We start from the raw sequence: 20,073 nt of genomic DNA, 5'->3' as shown, positions 1-20,073 counted from the left end.
TCAATTATGGTAACGCAACATGGCAGCAACGTTTATTCAATTTCGTGCGTTTGTCAGTAGCGCCTCTAGTGAGTAAATTCTTTTCGACTAAAAACCGGCTTGGCCTTTCGTGGATTATCACTCGCGGCTGCTATGGAAACATCGGCCTAATGGACGCGTTTGACTAGTGTCAAACATCCCAGTAGTTTGGTGGCGCAATTTTGCTTGTTAACTCGTCCACTTGTTCCGTTCTGATATAACTCATTCATCACAAGATCAAGAACAAAAACCATGTGTGGTTGGTCCGTGATAACGTGTTGCAGAATGATCATTTCTTGGAATCGGAAATTATAAAGTAAGATTTTTTCTCTTTTGAAAAAAAAAAAAATGGTGGAGAATAGTCTCCCCCCACATCCCTATCCCTTAAAAAAAAAAAACTGTGTATCGCATCAATGACTCCAGCTTCCCTCTTCGTAAGAAAATAGGCAGGAAACGGAAGATTTTCGTATCCTCCCTCTAAATACCTAGTATTTTGTTTTCAAAAATAGAATGAGCTACCACTATTTAAGTTTTTTCTTGAAACAATTTCAAAGTTTGTGTTTTCTTTTTTAATTGATGATTGATGCACTTTATTTGAAATTAGACTGAAGACTGGACGAAAAACATTAGTGAAAATTTCCTCCAATCCAAATGACGTCATGGTCCCAGCGAAAGTAGTTCACTTTTCAATAACAGCAAAGTTAAACAGTGTTGTCATGCTCAAGCACTCAACGTGCCTGGAATAATGCATCACATATGTGTCAGTTTGAGAGGCATATCTAGTAGGCTTCATTTAACATGGCTCGATAACCAAACAGTAGCATATGTGTGCACCTTGATGGGCTTCATTAAAAGGTTGTTGCAAAACAAGATTGTGGTTAGACTGGTTAGATTCCTCTCTTGCTCTTTGTGCAATAACTGAAATGAGGTCCCCCATTCAGTAAAAACTAGAGGGATTGCAGTCGTGCGGTTATTGACCGGTTAACCGCTTTTTTTTTCACATTTTCTGCTGGCCTTTCAACGCCAATTGTTTCCCTTTATTCATGACGTTTAAATTGAATTCACGCCGGTTTGGAATTCTAACAACAGCAGCAGTTAGGGCCAGAAGGAATGCGCATAGACTTTGTGTAACTCGAAACGTATAGAAACCTATTGAGGGTACTGTGTGTATACAGCTCGAAGGAGGTGATGGGAAAGAGAAAAACGAAAAAAAAAAAAAGGAGAACCCGAAAAGGTCCTTCTTCTAGCTGAAGGGTATGTGCCTCTCCCCAATCCAGGGCTCCTTCTATTCATTGCCTCGGAAAAATAGCTTCTTTCCCCTCTTGGTACAATGGATAACCCTCCAAACACACACGGTTCCCAGCTGCGACCATGTGCAGTCGCAGTCCAAATAATCTACTAGTGAAACTCTGTTAAAGAATTTACGTTCACCGAAGACTCATCGCATGTATGCGTCTGTGCGTGTGCGTTAATTTAGTGCGCTGTGGGCAAGGGGGGGTTGTGCGCGTCTGTCACTTTCATCCGGACAGTTCTCCAGGCGAGTTTTACGAAACTTTACAAAAGCGGTATGACCATTAAATGAGAGCCGGGCACCGTTATCCGCGGTCAAGCCTGCGGCGCTTCTCCTTCACGACGGTCAGACTTTATCGTCCGTAAACCTTCGCCAAGAAGAAGACGAAGAAAGAAGAGGCAAACATGTACAACAACAGCAGCTCTCGCTCCTCGGTGGCATCGTGGAGAGAAGAAAAAAAGAGGAAGTAGAGAAGAAGAAGAAGGAGAAGAAGAAAAGATGGTCACGGTCAGATGGATTCAGTGTTTGTCTTGATAGTCCATCGCCACGTCGCATTTAGTGGAGCGCTTCTATCTCATCGAGGCCATTGTCGTTGGCATCACAACGTGATGAGACCTATATCTATCGTGCACCGCTCTTTGCCAACTCTTTATTTTTCATAATTCTTCTCTGCAAAAAAAGGAAAAAGATATTGCGTCTAGAGACCTCTTTTTATTCGGTCGCGCCAGAGAGAGAGAGAGAGAAAAAAAAAGAAGAGGCCAAAGGGAAGTGGAGGTCATGTTGCGGTCGCGGAGTCTTGATCTTTCGTTCATCCGCCGTCGCGGCCGGAAGCGCTCGGCAATCTTAGGCTCTGTCGGTCAGGCTTTTTTCAGGTTCTCTTGACAAGTTTTGTGTTTTTCCATTTTTTTTATAGTGATACCAATCGCTATTGTTCTTTAAACTGGTTGCTGTCGTGCTGATAGTCGCCCCCCTCATTTACGATAATTAACGTCTGTTATATTTGTGTGTGATTTAGATGGTTGAATTTTAAGCTTTCTTTCTCCTTGTATTTTTCTCTCGTGATGTTGACCTACCTACAGGAGCACGTGCGTCATGGCTGCCGTGACCAGCGCCAGCGATCTGCTGGCGGCTCCGTCCAAACGTTCCAGAGGATTGGCGGATATCGACCCGAAATTCGTCTCTAACGTAAACAAAAATTTCTCTCTCCGTACAATGATTCTAATCTCTCTTTTGTTCATTTCGTTTTTCTTTCTGACTTGTGCGTGACGCGAATCGTGTCGTGGGAACACGGCGCTTATTGTCATTACGTTTAATGAATGTGGTCACCCCTTTTTCCCCGATTTCCCGATCATTTTTTCTTCTTCGTTCTCGTTCGTTTCTTCCTCTGGCTATGGAACTTGGAGCCACGTGATGACGCCCACCCTATTCTGTTATTGATTATTATCTGCCGCAACTGCAGCGGTGTAGATTCCGATGCGGATAGTCTGCATCCCGAAAAAGAAAGAGAAAGAGAACGAAAGATCTTTCATCGCCGACGTCGTGTTCGACGTCGGTGGCAGCACGTGAGTTCATCTGCCTCTTCTCATTCTCTTTTGGGTCTGGTGTGACCGGCGTGACCGAACAGAATCAGCGTACACGATAACGAGCGACTCTGTGTACGCGTTCTGCTTGTGTTTTTGGTGCCCGTGTGTTATAAGCTTTCACCTTATAGCGCATCGACGGTTTCCAACGTTTTCCCCGACAACGTCACAGGCGCGGAACGGACCAAAGTTACCGCGCCGTTTCCGTCACGCGACGCCGCTCCCGCTCGATTTCCCTAATGCCATCGTAATGATGTGTACACCATCCACACATACCATCTGACGCTCCTTTTCTTATACAATTCTCCTCTTTCTCCCTATCTTCTTTTTTTTTCTCACTTGTTTCCCTTTTTTTTTTTGTTAATTTTTATATCTCGCCTTTCCATTTTATCATCGTAGTTCCACTCTCATTTTTGGTTAATTCATTTTTTGTTTCTCCTCTTTTTTTTTTTTTATGGGGACTTTCCTCTCATTTTCTTTTAATGATCAACAAACAACAGAGTGGACTCAGCGGCTTGTCGGAACTGGGGACACCTCGTGGCGGTAGCGTGCGGATTCAGCACAGACCGCCCAAGCATCCCGTCATGTCGGCCGGTGGCAGCGTCGCTAGTGCTGCCGGAGCCGGAGGAATCGCTTCTTGTTCGCCATCGTCAGCAGCAGCCGCCGTGGAGACTTCCCGTTTCCCAAAACTGGACGAGTGCGCTCATTTTCACTACGATGTTGTCGATCTCGGACCACTAACGGTATGTTGTATGTAACTATATCGTGTTCTGCGTCATTCACGACAGACTTACCGGTCGTCAATCTTCGACAACTGTCCCTCCCCTCCCATCCGACCACCCTTGGTGGGCCAATAGAGAAAACCAGTTGTAAATTTTTTGTTTGTTTCTGTTTACCATATTTAAATGTGTTGTTTGTTTTGTTTGTTTTTTTCTGTTCGTTCTTCGGAGCAGATCCAGCTACACGAAGAAACGGGCAAGGTGGTTCCTTCCCTAACCGAATCGGAAGTGCCGCTCGTGGCACTGCAAATCACGAGCTACGGCAAATCTTGGGTACTCCGCCGTTCCTACGAGCACTTCCGGCTGCTGGATGAGCAGCTCCACCGTTGCATCTACGACCGCAAGTTCAGCCAACTGCCTCTCTTGCCCGAAAACGTCAACCAGCCAGCCGAGGTAAATAACAAGCATGCACGGCCCCCGACACGCACACATGCAACGCGTACATATACACACACACACACAGACACACTCGCAGTGCCGAAGAGTGAAATAGAAAAGAAAGAAAAAGAGAGGCAACAACCTAAACGGAAATATACACACATATCGCGCCCCTATGTTGAAGGGAGGGCAGGAGGAGGGGAGAGACTCGTCAAGTCAGCTGGACTATTAATAGTAAGGGAGTTAGACGGACCGATGGTTAGGAGCTTCTTCTTCCTTCGTCTGTGAAGAAGAAGAAGTCGAAGGAAACAAATTTCTTTTCGTGAGATTCAGTTGAACGCGTGCGATAGCGAATGATGGCCGTACAGTCGGTCGATCCGGTGGTTCCAGTGACGACGGGCCAGCGGAATTGTGTGTGGATCGATCGGCTCTACGTTGTCCAAATCCGCATCCAGCTCCACGATCATCGCAGACGTCACTCTTGTTGGCCGTGTTCGAGTGCCAATGGCAGAAAAGAGCAGGTATGTATATATATATACATAAATATTATTGCTGGTGGCCCGTTTTGCCGCCCATCGGAAGATAAGACAAAGTTTTTCCTACGATTTCCCTATCTCGTGTTGTTGTTGTTGCTGCTGCGTTGGGCTAATGAATCAAGCCATATGTTATTCGTTACAAAGGTAATTTAGTTGTCCCCCTCTCCCGCCGATTTGTTTCTATTTACTCGTAATGATAGGCTTCGTTGAGGCCCTGACAAGCCTCTAGGGGAGAGATGCAGCCAGGAAGGGCAAAAGTTGTGTTAATTAAGAAAGAAACGTGTCATCTCAGGTCTTCCGCAGTAGACGTCAAAGATGGATGGTCCTTTTTTTTTTTTTTTCTTTCTTTATTTTATGGTGGCCAGGTTTATTTTTAAGACGGGTCTATCTCTCCTCCACTTTCACCACTAGCACCTCTTGGGTCCGTTTGTTGTGTGTGAAAACACGAGAATGTGTTGTGTGTCCGTGTGTGTATATGTTTTCAACGGGGCTCCCCATATATATATATTTTTTTTTTTATCTCATCCCCATTTTGTGGTCGCTTGTTGTTGATTCTTTTTCATTTTCGAATAGGTGGCGCTGAGACCGTTGCTGTCCAGCTACGTCAATCGGCTAAGCGCCATTGCCGGCAATTTGATCAACTGCGCTCCCGTCCTCAACTGGCTGGAAGTGGACAATCGAGGACGGCGACTTTACCCGCCTCCGCCATCCGATGATGCAGATGCAGAGATCAACACGCCGGCCGTGGCTGCTGCCTACGCCGTGCGTCGCTACGCCGCCGTCGCATCAGACGAGATCAGCTTCGAAGTACGTTATTTGAACCCACTAGTTCAGTCAGCTCTGGCTTGCCCATCATTCATTTAGATAGACACAGACAGATACCGCAGTCCATTATTTTGTCTATTTTTTTTTTTCTTATTATTTTAGTTACGTTTTGTTTCTTTAAAAAAAAAAAAAAAAAGGATGAAGCTAGAAGTCCTTAATCGGTTTTTGCATATCATTATCCCTTTTCCGACTGGTTTTTCTCTTTCCTTGTCGAGACGTAGAGAGCCGCCGGCATGCGCTGACGCTCTCTCTCTCTCTCTTTCACTCTTCTTATGTGTATGTGGAGAGTCTCTCAAATAGGAGCAACAATCAAGTAATCCGTCGTGCAGCGTGTAAGACATAGAAGCGAAAAGCAAAAGATGCCCAACTGCTCAATCTTGTAGAAGAATTGGCCGGCGACGGTCTTCCATCTTGGTGTCTGTGCTCATGAAATGTGACAATATCTTTACGTTTTGCCTTGGTGTTGTTGCTGCTTTGCTTCTTTTAGGTGGGTGACATGATATCCGTGATTGATATGCCTCCGCCGGAAGAGAGTATGTGGTGGCGAGGTAAACGCGGCTTCGATGTCGGTTTCTTCCCGTCCGAGTGTGTCCGAATCATCGGCGACAAAGTCCCGGCTCATTTATCTTTACCCAACACTACGTCGGTCGTCGTGGTCGGCGGTGGTGGCTCGAATCCGGCTGGCAGCAAGACACACCACCTGTTGAACCAGTCCGGATGCAGTGGCGGCAGCGGCACTAGCGCCGAACACTTACCCACCAAACCTGTTTTACGCAAACACGGCAAACTCATCTCATTTTTCAGGTGGGCAACATGACAAAACATTTCCTTTTTCGTCTCTCTTTTTTTCTTCTTCTTCTTCTTCTTCTTCTTTTTTCCTTTCATTCGCCAGGCCGTCCGTACCTATAATGTGACCTCGATTTTCTTTTCGTAACTCTTTAAAAGTCATGACGATCATTTTTTTACGATAGTCAGACTTATGCGGAAGAAAGAGCCGTGGCCTCAACGTTTCGGGTGTTGTGTGTCCTTTTCGTTGAGGTCTTTTTTAGTTGTGTTGTGTCTAATCTCCTGCGCGTGCGTCTATAGGGGGTTGACACTGGATGCCCGACTCGCACAGCTGGGCTTTTCGGTAAAGTCAGATAAACTAAGCGAAAATGGTTTTGGGTGATGTCGACGTCGGTCTTTCGGGATCGTAAAAGACGAGGGGAAAGGGGGGGGTGGCGTGATGGCCACTGGAAACAGACACAACGCTAAATGGAGAGAAAGATATAAAGAAGAAGAAAAAGAATAAAATGATTGAAAGGGAGAGAAAAAAAAAAGTAGGAAGAGGAGGAAAAGGGAAGGAAGGAAAGAAAGAAGAAGAAAAAAAAAATGTTTGTGTATTTTATGAATCCATAAACAAGATTGGGGGAAGGGGGGGGGGGGCTGGAAGACTCATTCCTTAAGTCTGGGATATGTCCAGGAAGTGATGGCTGGCAAGAAGTGAAGAAGAGGTCGTAAGCGATAGGATTTATGCGCGCCCTGAAAGCAGAAAAAAAAAATCATACGAAATGTGTACGTTACGTGTGCGTATGTATGCATGCGCGGAATCCAGTGGTGAGAGAGAGAGAATATCCTTGGGAAAAACAAACGAGCATCGGCGCATGATTTGATGCTAATGAAGTAGGGTCGGGCTGGAGGCGAAACCCCCAAAAACAGAGAGGATCATGAAAACAACGCACATGTACATAGTCCGTTTATTCGTCCGTCCGGCCATCCCGTCCGTCAGTCTGCGGGGGTAGTAGTGGCCTTCGTTTTCTGGAGAAAAAAAACCAAGGCCAATTTCTTTTCACCTATAATCCAGCGAGTGCTTCCCTCTCCACCAACCGTTGCACTGCTGTTGTTGTTGTTGCGCTCTTGCGTCTGTTTCTTTTGCTTCGACGACATCGTTTTGCCTACTCTCGTGTTACCTTGGATGATTCTCGGGTTTCCGGAACTCATCTCAGCTACTTGTTCCTTATCATTCGAACGGAGAAAAAAACAAAAACAAATATTGATCTTTATTAAAAAGAGAAAAGCTTTTTTTTTAAAAAGGAAGAAGACAAAGAAAAACCGAAATTCTTGTACCACTTGTTTCTTTTGACCGGATGCGCTGATATGCTTTTATTTTATAATTTTTTTTTTTTTTCATGGCCCGTCACCCTATTAGTTTAGCCGTAGCCGGTAGTCAAGAATGAGCATGTCGTGTTTCGAACGAATTTGTTCACATGTTTCATAGAGAAGAAAGAAAGAGAGAGTCGACTCGAGTCAGAGAACTTGTCAAATCGATAACGATTCTTTGATGACCGCAATCCGGTTGCCACTTGGTACGCAAACAGCAAAACAAAAAAAAAAAAAGAAAAGAAAGAAAGACGCAACAAAACAACCCACCAGGTGGCACCCATCGGTCCATGACGCCCGAAAATAGTGAAATTCCCTTTTTTTTTTTTTTTTTTTACTTTCTGGGTGTAGATAAAGAAAGGGAAAAATAAAATAGAAAGGAAATCAAATAAAACAATATATGTTCACGTAGAGGAGGGAAATGCACTCTGACAAACCGCCTTCCTTGTGGGTTTTTTCTTCTTTCCATCAAGACCCCGCCCTTTTGTAAAAAGTCTCTCACTCGATTTTTTTATTTTTATTTTTTTATGATCATGGCGATGATGACGATTCCAACAAAACAAAAAAAGTACGCTGAATCAGTCACTAAGTTGACGGCAGTCGTGGCGGCTTAATGTCTTCTCCCGTCTGGCGTTTTGTTTAACTACATCGTTAAGTGAATCTGCTCGTGCTCGGTTTTGTCATCTCTTTTTCTTTAATTCCTTCTAATCTGCTAATTTCCTTCCAACTTCTTGCCTTTTTTTTTTGTGCACCTTCATCATCGTCTTTCAGCACCTTTGAACCCGTCGCGTGCGATACCCCGAAGGTTCTTTTCTTTTCGACGCTGCTGGATTTTTCATGTTTGTTTGAAAGGAGCGATTTGTGGGTTGGGCGCCACTTTTTTTTTTTCTTTCGAAAAAGAAAAAAAATCGAGAAAAGAAGAAGAAGAAAAAAAAAAAAGATGAATGCCAGTGCGTATATGTGTGTGTGTGTGTGTAAAAGATAAGGTCAAGCGCGTCTGGCTAGCATTCACGCAGTCGACACCCGGTGCTAACCAGTGTCGGGGCTGAGCTGAACGAGCCTGGAACAAACTGCGCGTGTCTCTCAGTGCGTGTGTGTGTGTCTCTTCTCACTCTCTCAAGTGCGCAACACGTTCCCTAAAACGTTCTTTTCATTAAAAAGGAAAAGAAATCGTAAGAAAGAAAAAGGATTTTCGCGTCTAAAAACAGATTAGTGATTCCAGAACGTGATAAAACACTGAATTTGTTGAAATGGTGTAAAAGGACGGTCACAGAGTAAAATATGGGCAGGTGTGTGTGCCTGTGTGTGTGTTGTGCAGTTTGAAATCCAACGTAATTGTGTGATTTTTTTTGGATTTTAATTTTCATCTGGTTCGTCTTCATCATGAACAGGAGTTTCATCTTATCGAGGCCGTCGCGCCGTAAACTGAAGCAATCGGGCATTTTGAAGGAGCGCGTTTTTGGCTGCGATCTGGGCGAACATTTGCTCAATTCTGGACGTGAGAGTAAGTCTCGAAAAAAAAAAAACCCATAAATATTGCTTAATCCATGGTTATTTATGTACGTGTAACTTGTAGTCCCGATGGTGTTGAAATGCTGCGCTGAATTCATCGAAGAGTACGGCATCGTCGATGGTATTTATCGATTATCAGGCATCACCTCCAACATTCAAAAGCTCAGGTAAATGTGTCTCTCTGGTCGCTATTTCTGGATCAATCTAGGGTCGCCTAGAATATCCCATTATTTCATCATTTCGTAGGGGGTTCAAGCCCTTTGCATGTCGCTAGATGGATTGTTTATGAAAATCAAGAGAGAAAAACAAAAGCAAGTTCAATAAACAGAAACCTGTTTTTCTTTTTTCGTCCCCCTGACATGCTGATGACCTGATAGCGTGTTCCCATGGCTTGGCATACCTTTTTCGTACTGCCAAAAAAAAAAATTCTCTCTTCAATTTCTCTCATTTTTGTCATGACAGCTCCCGTTTTGCAGTCAACTTACTGGAAATGACGACACAACTTTCTATTTTTCTGCCTCACTAATTTGTTGACTTTTTCATTCGTTTCACCCAGAAATGCTTTTGACGAGGACAGGGTGCCCGCCCTGGTGGAGGACGAGGCCATTCGACAAGACATGCACGCAGTGTCATCCCTCCTCAAAATGTATTTCCGTGAGCTGCCCAACCCGTTGTGCACCTATCAACTCTATGACCAGTTTGTTAACGCTGTCCAGGGACCTGATAATCTTCGAGTGGTTCGAATGCGAGAGGTAAAAAAAAAAAATAAATCGAATTAGGTCATCGGTTCTTTTCCTATTATCTAAAAAAAAAAAAATCTTAATTGTATTTATTAATTTAAAAAAAATTATTCAGGTTGTCCAGCAACTCCCACCACCCCATTTTCGCACGCTCGAGTACCTGACTCGGCATTTGGCCCGCGTTGCAGAAAATAATGCCTCTACTGGCATGACGGCAAAGAATGTTGCAATTGTATGGGCGCCGAATTTACTTCGTTGCAAAGAACTGGAATTCGGTGGCGTTGCTGCCCTTCAGGTATTTCACAAAAATGCCTTTAAAAAAAAAAAATGCAACGACGGGAATCTAACACTATTGCGTACGTGTTTCCTTCTTCTTCATTTGCCTAAAAAAACAAACAAACAGGGAGTGGGCGTGCAAGCGGTAGTGACGGAATGCCTGGTGCGATACGTCGACTTGATATTCAGTGACAAAGTACCGACCATACCCGCTTCGTTGAATGAAGAATTGCCCAGCAGTGGTGGCGCTTTGAAAAGGACGAGACCGAAATCGCTGGCCATCTCAACACCTACCAAGTTACTGTCGCTGGAAGAAGCGCGCAACAGAGCGCTTCAATTGGCTAGCAGTCAGAATGACACGCAATACATTGAGGTGGGAGGCGGGCCGGCCTCTCTTCCGCCAAAGTATCACACGGTCATCGAGCTACCCAACGGTGACGGCCGCAGCAAACGTGGCCACAGCCTCAAGCACAAGAAATCTCCGCTCGGATGGAAGTCGCTTTTCGCCAAACCCAGTAAAGTCCGGTCACCTTCCAGTAAGGCACAGCGCAAGAATTCTTCGGCCAGCACAAGTTCCACTGTTAGCATGCCCGCCCAGGTTGCGTCATCGTCTTCCATGACTCCGCAACGCTCTGTGACATACGTCCGTCCCAGATTGAGGCCCGTTAAAAGTGCCGAGTCTCTAGTGGCTTCCAACCGCAATTCGTCGGCCGGTGACAGCCAGTTGACGAGTCCGGCTGACGGCAATAAATTGGGAGACGTGTCAGACTGCGTGGCAACGCCGCTCAAGGACAGAGAAGACGTTGCGGCCAGACTGGCAGGCGATGAAGATGATGAATCGATTCAAGACGGTTCGCTATCGCGCTGTCATAATCGTTCCGCCTCGCACGATTCGTACTTCCGCTTGCTCATGACCAGCCGGACAGGAATGCAAGTGGATCCGCTGGACGAAGAGGGTGACGCAAGTCCCGAAGCTAGTGGTTTCCAAGAAGGACAAGCCAACGACGTTATCTACGCCGAGATCTCAAAATCGGGAACGAAACGTAAGAAAAACAAATTTTCCAACTCCATCTATAGTTGAGAGATCATTTTCATATCCCCCCCCCCTCCGCCCCAAATGTAAAAATCAAATAAAAAAGACAACACGACATTTTCAGATTCGAAAGAGGAGACACGCACGCGAGTATCGCCTTCGGGATCAGTAGGTTTCGAATTTGGCAAGAACATGAACCTGACGGCGGTGGAAGAGCCTCATTCTGGCAGTTCGAAGATGTCGTTGATCGATCTGAGCCACCTGGACGACAGCGAATTGAGTATTATGAACAGTCGGGAGATGTTAGCCGTATCGAAGAAGCTGTCTGACAACTCGAGCCGTCAGATGAGCGACAGCAGTGGCAACAGCAACCACAGTGGCGACGGTGGCAGTTGCGTTGGGAGGGCGCGCCCGGCAAGTGTGGATGATAGCGTCATTGACGACTCGGTCAGGGTCAGTTTGAATTTGGTCGCTTATTCATTAAGGCCACCACTCGCCCAGCTGGAAAAAAAGAAAACTAACCTTGATCCTTTGCCTATTGATTTCGTGCAGGGAATGCCCATGAACGCGGAGCAGATCGACGGAAAAGGAAATTGGGCCGCCAGCAATCCCGCCTACGAATTGTTTTGCATTCAGGCTGAAGTGCACCATCACAACAGAATGGAAGCTGCTGGACGCTCACCTTCGCCCGATAATACCGACGCCCAAATGCCAGACATGCCCAGCGAAATGGCCATGGACGGAGATAATGATTCCCTCGTTAACGTAAATATTTATTTATTTCGCTTTCTTTTTTTAAAAATAATTTTTTAATTCAGCACTTAAAAATTTTTAATGCTGGCCATTACTCTTTTGAATGGCGCAGGTCACCACGGAAGATTACAGCTCGACAGAAGTACCAGGGGGTTCGGAAGACCGTGAAAGTTACACTTTGCATGGCATTAATGACGTCTACGAAAATGTTGACGTCGCCAACAACAGAACCAATGCTGAAAGGTACGTTTTTGTTAGTCCAGGGAAGAACACTTTAATGTCAAATTGATGTTGCAGTTGCCGACGAACGTCAACTTCTCCCGTACCGGCAGCCTACGAGAACTTTGCGGACAATGACGCCTACGCCATGGTGAGAGTCTCTTCGAGTCAAGATGCCACCTACGAGAACGTCATCGATCCAGCGATGATTGACGAAGAATACGAACCGATCGAACCGCCGCAGGAGCCGGTCAATCAAACGACAGAAACCGGAGTTTCTTACGAGAATGTGGAGCAAGCGAAATATGAAAACATTGACCAGCCGGCCATTGAAACGGAGATGAGCCAGGCAAATTACGAGAATCTCGATCATCAGCCCAGCTATGAAAACATTGACGAAGGGTTAGCTGTTGCTAGTGGCAGCAATGAATCCATCGACGTTGATGGTGGGGAGACGTACGAGAATGTCGTCCTTCGGGATCCATCGAGCAACGCAAGGCCTCTAGATATTGTCAATGTCTACGAAGACGTGATCCCTCCCCCTCCTAGGACGGATGAAACGGAAGAAGTCATCTATTATCAGGTGAAGGTGTTGCGTCAATCAATCCAGGAGGTAAACGAGCTTTTGCGTGAAGATCCCACGGCTCTCCAGACCGCCATCGCTGATCTCGGAGAATATCCGGAAAGGAGCAACCCAGCGCCATCTCCTGTCAAAATCCGCAGCCATCCCGCCAAGGAAACGTCTGCAGTGTCGACACCTGTTTCACCAGTCGAGCAGAAAGATATTAAAGAAATTATTGACACGTTTTGCACAGAAACGACTGTGGCCAAAGATTCTTCACCTGATGCCGAACAACTAGGAAATGTCATCGAAGATGTCAAAGTCGAAGAGGCTCCAAAAATAGCGCCACCCAAAGGTATTCGTCTTTCGCTATCGCCCAAAAGGATGTCGACCGGAGACGATTCCGGCAAAGCGGAATCAAACGAGCAGAGCCGAAATGTCAAGGATCAGCAGCACCACCTACCTCTATCCGTCTCGCTTCCGAGTTTGCTCAATTCGAATAACAAAATGGCGGCACAAAAGCAGCAGACCGCGGCGCCTTCACGTATGAACACGAGTCTACCTCCTACTCCGCTCTACGATCTCTATCCGGAAAGCGAATCGGTATCGAGTAAGCGTCGTTTCGAGTCGGAAATCGGACGCGACCTGCTTCGCGAGCGCAGAATCCGCAACGAGATTGAAAATTCCCGTCGCTCTGAGAGCAACCTTCTCCAGTCGCCGGAACAAACGTCTCCAATCCGACGCCTGTCCACCTCCGAATCTTCGGCATTGAAATCAAACATGGGCAAACCTGCCCTGCCAATCAAAATCAATTCCAAGAAAATGGAACCCAAGAATGTCCAGCCGTTGCCCGTCAAAAAGCCAGAGCAGGTATGCGTCCGGCCGACAACGTTGGAGACGTCATTCGATTACGAACCGACTCCGCTCCAACGAAGAGCTTCTTCGCCCCTCTCGAGCGGAAGTCCATTGTCGCCGGTCAGTCCGACGTCAGAGGGCAGAAATTTCACGTCTTCCGGTGCTCGTAAAACGAGCGTCAAGGAGTTGCTCAACAAGTTCCAAACGGGTGGTGGTGACCATAACGGCGACCGGTCAAATCAACAACAACAACAACAACAACAACAACAACAACGGGTCAACACACCTACATCACCTGTCAAACCGGTTACGCCAGTTTCGTCACCGTCAAACAAACAACTGGTTACGCACATCCTGGACGAGTCGAAGAAGATGAAAGACGAAGGCAAGGAGAACATTGAAGTTCATTTGACGCCAGCGCCGAAATTATCTAGCCACAACAATGCGGCGGAGAGTTCGTGTGACGTGATGATCATGGTGGAGAGCAACAGCGACGTGTGCAAAACGGGCGAATCGACGATGGAACAAGATGCCAAAGAGATGCTGCGCCAGAAATCGTTGGGCATCGACATGAGTGATCCGAGGACGAGATTAAGGATCGAACGCTACAAGGAAGAAAGGCGTTCATTCCTGCGCGAAAAGTACAAATCAGAGAGCTTCCGCAATGACGGGAAAGAAGACGCCGTCATTGTGCGTCTCAAACAAAAAGCCGGAAGTCCGACTCATCAACAAGAGGCGGTTGATGTGGATAATGTGGTCAGTTCCCCACCGCCACCTCCTTCCCTCCGGACGCCGGATCCGGGTCTGATTGACGAAGACGTCAACGTCAAGGAAAGGGCGGCTCAATGGGCTCAAACTCTCCCTGCAACTCTGGTTGCCGCAGCGGCCGTCGCCGCTGCTACCACGACTGCTGCCGCTGCGGCTGTTACCACCGTTGCAACGCCACCGATCAAAACCGTGTCGCCCACTCATCGCAGTTGTTCCGAAGCGGTCAGCATCGCTCCGCAGCATAAGCGCATTCGCGACATGGCCGCCCTCTTCGAAAAAGAAACTCCCTGAATATTAGTAAATTTCAATAGGCTTTGCTCTGCGTTAGAAAGAAAACACTTTTCCCCAATCCATTGACGTTGCAAGAAAAATTGGGCACGCCCTAATGAAATTGTAGGTACGATCCTTGTGCGGCCATCGTAACCACTCATAATAAGCATAACATTAATGGTAGACATCCAAAAACGAAACAAATTTCAATAACTCAATCCCAGTTTATTTGCTTTTTTCTCATTGGTTTTGTTTATTTTAGAAATCTGAAAAGATTTGAATGATCTGTAATTGTTTATGCGACGTAATCTTTTCCTTTGAATGTCTTATCGCCATGTACATAGTGAATTTGTTGAGTGCGTGTGATTTTTCCGCCTTTGTGATTCCTAAAGAATCTCTCCCTCGACACTCGAATCAGTTGCGTTTTTTCCTGCTTTCTTTCTCTCTCAAAAGAGAAACCCAAAATGTTTTGGTGTCGCCCATTTTTCTCGAACAAGCAAAACGAAAAAAAAAAATTATAATAACAATAATACCAACAAACAAACAAGAAAAAAAAAGAGGAAAAGAAAAGCGCGATTTATATTGTAGTTACATTCTTGATGTCTCTTACTTTCTATCGCTGTCCCTTTGTCGCGTTGCCGTTATAATTTATTTTGTCTGCGTTTACCGGCGTCTTTGGTCAAATTGATTCGATGAGAAAACGGAAAATTGTTGGGACGGTTTTTCTTCACCTTTCTGTGACCATTGAGAAATTGTTAAAAAAAAAAAAGGAAATTTCAGAAGCCCGTCGTTTAGTTGCAACATTTTCCTTCCGCTGTGAATTTGAAAGTGTATCCGCATCTCTCTCTCTCTTTCTCTTGTTTATCCTTCCTTTTCTTCATCCCTTCTTTCACGTTGCCCATGTTACGTCCGCAAGGAATCCTTTGTGATGCGCTTCTTTCGCCTACACGAACCTTTCGGAGTTGGCCTCCTCAATGTCGGCTACTATGCAGTTTATATATATACATACTATGTATCCGTTACGTTGTGTAACATGATCGAGCGAATACCATGACGAATGGAAAACAAGACGGAAGAGAGCCCACGTGTTGTTCATTTTATCCCCGTTAAGTTTCCGTGACTATGCCCAGTCCAAGTCGTCGAGTTTCAATAGATTTATTTTCTTTTTTTTTTCTTTTTCTAGGTCGTTTATTTCGTTTGTCTGTTCGTCGTTCCAGTAAAGAATTTCTAACGAATGTTTCCATTCTCCTGTTGCCCGTTTACACGTATGCGCGTACACGTGGAACCGAGGGGATGTATAGGAAAAGAGTAGGAGAAAACGGCTGCCTTGGCTTCGTCGCATCCGGAAATACCACACGCCGAGCTGAAATTTGGGACTCCCTCATTTTCTCCCCCACTGCTACCACTTATAGCTTCTGGTAAACATTTGGTACCTTTTTTTTGGTTTTTTTTGTTATTGCGTAAAGCATTGAAATGCCCGTGAAGGACCACGAGTTCATTGCCTAATGGTGGATAGATTTTTTTTTTCTTCGTAAAGAATTCCGGATATTTGATGTGTGTTTATTTTAGCAGCTTAGCAGCAGGTCCTTTGAACAGAGGCCCCATAGAGCCCATAGAAATTTGGTGTAGACGATGAGACCTTATAGGGCGGAACTTGAAAGTTTTCGCACACTCTCAAAAAAATTCAGCTCGTTCGGACGTCCTGTCAGTCAGGTAGACGGTTCCGTCAATCATGGAACCCACCACGCCTGTTACGACGTCCGAAACGTCGTCGACTGAGTTTTCCTCTTCCGACTTCACTCCCATCGGAAGATTATTCCAACAGCCGAATATAGCCGAAAAACAGGCTGAAGAGGTATTAGAAACTAATTAATGGATCTTCTCGTTATACAGTACCTCTTGCCGTACTCGTAGATAGCATTCTTGTCGTTGACGAGACCTAGTAGCCATACGGATCGTCCTATCGGAGCCACTCTCACCTGGCGTGATTTGAGCGTCTACGTGACGGCACCTAAAGCCAAAGGCAATGCGGTCCCCTTCAAACGAGTCTTGAATAATGGTATTGCAGCTAGACGTTATCATACGGATTCCATTGCTCATACAACCAAAACAAATTGATTTTTTTTCCTCCCGTTTCGGTTGTCAATTTTTGCAGTTCGCGGAGCTTTACAACCCGGTTCACTCGTCGCCTTAATGGGCGCTAGGTAACAACGATGAAGCAAAGCATGAACGTGCGAGTTCAGTAACTAATCCCAGTGAATTGTAATTTTCAAAGTGGAGCAGGGAAATCTACTTTGCTCAATGCATTGGCTTGCAGATGTCCTCGTAAGATATATCCCTTTCTTGCAACTTCTAATGTTTTAGGGTTAACACATCTTTGAACTTTTAATTGTAGCTGGAGTGGTGGTTGATGGCGAAATCCGCGTCAATGGCCGGCTGATCGATCGATCTTTTTGTGACATGAGCGGCTACGTTTATCAGGATGACATCTTTGTTGGTTCGTTGACAGCCAGGGAACACCTCCTTTTCACTGCCCGTCTCAAAATGAATGGCAATTGGACGCCATACGAGCAAAACTTGCGTGTCAATGAGCTTTTGACTGAACTGGGATTAATGAAATGTCAAAATGTAGTGATTGGAGTGCCAGGCGTGACTAAAGGCTTGTCCGGAGGAGAGCGCAAACGACTCTCTTTTGCTTCCCAAGTAAATTTTGTTTTCTTCCTTTTTACGTCTCAAGTTTTTTAGACTTCTTTTATACAGGTACTAACTGATCCCCCTGTCCTCTTCTGCGATGAACCAACTACCGGTCTTGACACTTTCTCTGCCGAGAGACTTGTTTTTATGTTGAAAGGTTTCCATCACTAAAAAAAAAGAAAACGGGCAGTTAATGGATGTATTCATAATTTGGTGTGTACTTTACAGATTTGACTCAACGCGGTAAAACGGTGGTTTGTACTATCCATCAGCCTTCGTCGGAAACATTTGCCATGTTTGATCGTCTTGTTCTGTTGGCTGAGGGTCGCATTGCTTATCAAGGTTCTTCATCTGGCGCCCTTGGTTTCTTCGAAAGGTTGATACAACTTGAGACAAAATCTAAACTAAAAAAGAGTTTTAACGGATTTTTATTGGATTTTCAGCATGGGCTATGTGTGTCCTGCTACCTATAATCCTGCAGATTTCTACGTCCAAACGCTTGCTGTTATCCCTGGATTGGAAGATACCAGTCGCTCAACAGTTCGAGCTATTTGCGATCGGTTCATCGTGACGTCAACAGCGAAACAAATCGATCTTCTCATTCAGTTCGAGACCAGCCTCGGCCAGGAAATGCTGGATCTGTCTACAAAGAAAGGCCACCAACCTGCTGAACTGTCAGTTAAGTCGTTGATTCGATCAGAAAACACAAACTAATTTATTTTGTTTGTTTTTTTGTACCCAAACTAACCATAGTCACCAAGCTCGATGGATGGTACAGTTCATCTGGCTTCTATGGAGAGCTTTTGTTGATTCATATCGCAATCCAGCTGTGCACACCCTACGTATCATCCAGAAAATCGTACGATAGTTTCAACAAAATGACTTTCATACATTTGAGAGATCCAGCTGGAAATCGTTTGAAATTTGCAGGCTATCGCTCTTCTCGCGGGACTTTGTTTTCACGGCGTGCTGGGCACAAGAGATCAAAAGACTATTCAAAATATCCAGGGCGCTCTATTCATCCTAACGACCGAAAACACTTTTCCGGCCCTTTACGGTGCCTTAGGAATTTTTCCCATGGAGTGGCCATTATTCTTGAGAGATGCACGCGGCGGTCTCTATTCACCTTCTGCTTACTACCTTTCCAAAGTAGTAGCCTTGGTATGTCATCTGACGTATTTTTTTCTTTCTTTTGCTTAAAAAAGAAATGGCAAATATGTGTCTTATTTCTCTATTTGATGCAGATTCCAGGGTATGTTATTGAAACTTTCGTTTTCGTTTCGATTGCCTACTGGCTAATGGGGCTGAAACCAGAAGCTGGTGCTTTTCTATATTCTTGCTGGATTCTGATGGTTACTTGCAATACTGCTGCTGCATGTGGTTAGTGTTGGGAATTCATGTTTTTCATTTATGTCTACTTCTGCTGATTCTCGAGTATTTACGATTCTTGAATCATTTAGGAACGTTCTTTTCAGCTGCTTGCGAATCCATTGCAGTGGCTATAAGTTTCCTCATTCCTTTCGATTACATTCTTTTCATCACGGGTGGCGTGCTCATCAGTCTCAGGTATTACAATAGTATCTAGCTAATTACGAAGTTAAAAACTATTAAACCGATTACGATTTTGACAGCTCGTTGCCAGATTACGTCTCGTGGACCAAATATCTTTCGTGGTTTCTGTACACAAATGAAGCTCTTTCTGCTGTGCAATGGCAAAATGTTACGTCCATTCGCTGTGAGAACTTCAATTTTCCTTGCTTACATAATGGACAGGAAGTTATGAATCATTTCAGTTTCGATTTCAGTCATTTTTCAGCTGATATTACCAGTATGCTTTTTATCTACTGCATTTTCCATTTCCTTGGTCTTATGGCCCTAGTTAGACGTTCACGGTCCTAGCTTCATTTGTGGAAATCATTACTGAAATACAAAAAAAAAAGAACAAAAAATGTAACAAAAGGTGGATTTATTTCATCTCCTAAACTGCACATGATATAAATGACTACCATACAAGCTGACATTCAAATCTTCCCATTCACTCTGTTTTTGTTTCTTTTTCAAGGGGGAAATGCTTTATATGAATTACTGTTCAATCTTGGCCAACAAGTCACTTTCACGGAATAAGTGGTACTCTTTTTCTTCAATCTCAACTTTAGTGCCACCATACTCAGGAAGTAAAACTTGGTCACCAACCTTCACCGCCAATGGAACTAGATCACCTTTCTGAAAAATTAAATTAACCATTAGCTGCTTTTTTAACAAACTTGGCATAACATGGTGGTTAACTTACCTCTGTTCTGGATCCTGGTCCAACTGCAACAACCATGCCTTTCAACACTTTTTGTTGGGCTTTCTCAGGAATAACAATTCCACCTCGAGTTTTAGTCATAGCCTCAGCCCTTTCGATCAAAACACGATCAAACATGGGGATGAATCGTTTGAGTGCGTTTGCCTGAAAATCAAAAATTTATAAATAAACTGCATGGATAGAATGAAAGATTATTGTCACCATTTTGGTTTATTAACTACTGAGTAAAAAAACTGCGTGCTTCTTCTAAACCGGCAAGACTAGCTCTGGCGGAATGGAAGAACAGCGTCTGCTTGGTCGACTGGTTTAACTTACGTAAGCCACGTGGTTCTAGAACGTTCTGGCCTTACCGGAATAAATAAATATTTTCAAAGTTTCAATGATTTCTTTTTTACCCACCACTTTTGAGTTAAAAGCCTTAAATAAATTTTTCAATAAGAATTCAACACTATATTTGCAAGCCAAATGCTTCTTTTCGCGATTAAAGGATCCTTCTAGAACAAAGGACACCGGTTTAAGGCCACCACTACCAAAGAC

The 20,073-nt window shown here is 44.8% G+C and overlaps 3 protein-coding genes and 1 long non-coding RNA gene across 9 annotated transcripts; 2 read left to right on the top strand and 2 right to left on the bottom strand.

Moving 5' to 3' along the window:
• The first annotated feature begins 129 nt into the window (after positions 1 to 129).
• On the top strand, positions 130 to 15,604 carry LOC116928779 (GTPase-activating protein CdGAPr). 6 transcript variants are annotated; one of them, XM_032935882.2, is made up of 15 exons: positions 130 to 334; positions 2,389 to 2,494; positions 3,390 to 3,632; positions 3,843 to 4,061; positions 5,156 to 5,389; positions 5,895 to 6,211; positions 8,938 to 9,050; positions 9,123 to 9,225; positions 9,615 to 9,810; positions 9,914 to 10,093; positions 10,202 to 11,117; positions 11,232 to 11,560; positions 11,660 to 11,872; positions 11,973 to 12,103; positions 12,158 to 15,604. In XM_032935882.2, the coding sequence occupies exons 2-15, from the start codon at positions 2,402 to 2,404 to the stop codon at positions 14,553 to 14,555; spliced, it is 5,685 nt and encodes a 1,894-aa protein (XP_032791773.2). In that variant the 5' UTR covers positions 130 to 334; positions 2,389 to 2,401; the 3' UTR covers positions 14,556 to 15,604. The 6 variants fall into 6 exon arrangements, with proteins under 6 accessions (XP_032791773.2, XP_032791774.2, XP_032791771.2 ...); XM_032935883.2 differs by lacking the exon at positions 130 to 334 and adding an exon at positions 1,378 to 2,165; XM_032935880.2 differs by lacking the exon at positions 130 to 334 and adding an exon at positions 1,378 to 2,181.
• LOC116933352 lies at positions 15,284 to 17,834 on the bottom strand. Its single transcript, XR_006650176.1, has 3 exons — positions 17,696 to 17,834; positions 17,469 to 17,632; positions 15,284 to 17,395 (listed from the first exon to the last, which is right to left on the bottom strand). It is a non-coding gene; the product is annotated as an uncharacterized LOC116933352 (long non-coding RNA).
• LOC116928794 (protein scarlet) lies at positions 16,254 to 19,182 on the top strand. Its single transcript, XM_032935912.2, has 13 exons — positions 16,254 to 16,389; positions 16,449 to 16,593; positions 16,690 to 16,738; positions 16,810 to 16,859; positions 16,930 to 17,237; positions 17,295 to 17,385; positions 17,457 to 17,604; positions 17,672 to 17,902; positions 17,982 to 18,087; positions 18,159 to 18,389; positions 18,473 to 18,608; positions 18,689 to 18,794; positions 18,860 to 19,182. Exons 1-13 carry the CDS (start codon positions 16,267 to 16,269, stop codon positions 19,125 to 19,127), a joined length of 1,992 nt encoding a protein of 663 aa, XP_032791803.2. The 5' UTR covers positions 16,254 to 16,266; the 3' UTR covers positions 19,128 to 19,182.
• On the bottom strand, positions 19,178 to 19,894 carry LOC116928813 (10 kDa heat shock protein, mitochondrial). Its single transcript, XM_032935937.2, has 3 exons — positions 19,738 to 19,894; positions 19,519 to 19,680; positions 19,178 to 19,451 (listed from the first exon to the last, which is right to left on the bottom strand). Exons 1-3 carry the CDS (start codon positions 19,738 to 19,740, stop codon positions 19,311 to 19,313), a joined length of 306 nt encoding a protein of 101 aa, XP_032791828.1. The 5' UTR covers positions 19,741 to 19,894; the 3' UTR covers positions 19,178 to 19,310.
• Positions 19,895 to 20,073: the final 179 nt, after the last annotated feature.

This window comes from Daphnia magna, linkage group LG8, assembly GCF_020631705.1.
Source record: "Daphnia magna isolate NIES linkage group LG8, ASM2063170v1.1, whole genome shotgun sequence".
NCBI lineage: Eukaryota > Metazoa > Arthropoda > Branchiopoda > Diplostraca > Daphniidae > Daphnia > Daphnia magna.
This window is presented reverse-complemented; position numbering and strand designations above follow the sequence as displayed.

Excerpts from the sequence above, each read along its gene's own strand:
- LOC116928779 (XM_032935884.2), top strand. The coding sequence starts at position 2,626 with ATGTGGTCACCCCTTTTTCCCCGATTTCCCGATCATTTTTTCTTCTTC. Across the intron at positions 5,390-5,894 it reads CAGACGAGATCAGCTTCGAA|GTGGGTGACATGATATCCGT; the intron begins GTACGTTATTTG and ends TGCTTCTTTTAG. Across the intron at positions 9,226-9,614 it reads TCCAACATTCAAAAGCTCAG|AAATGCTTTTGACGAGGACA; the intron begins GTAAATGTGTCT and ends CGTTTCACCCAG.
- LOC116928794 (XM_032935912.2), top strand. The coding sequence starts at position 16,267 with ATGGAACCCACCACGCCTGTTACGACGTCCGAAACGTCGTCGACTGAG. Across the intron at positions 16,594-16,689 it reads CAAACGAGTCTTGAATAATG|TTCGCGGAGCTTTACAACCC; the intron begins GTATTGCAGCTA and ends CAATTTTTGCAG. Across the intron at positions 17,386-17,456 it reads ACTTGTTTTTATGTTGAAAG|ATTTGACTCAACGCGGTAAA; the intron begins GTTTCCATCACT and ends TGTACTTTACAG.
- LOC116928813 (XM_032935937.2), bottom strand. Across the intron at positions 19,452-19,518 it reads GACCAGGATCCAGAACAGAG|AAAGGTGATCTAGTTCCATT; the intron begins GTAAGTTAACCA and ends TTAATTTTTCAG.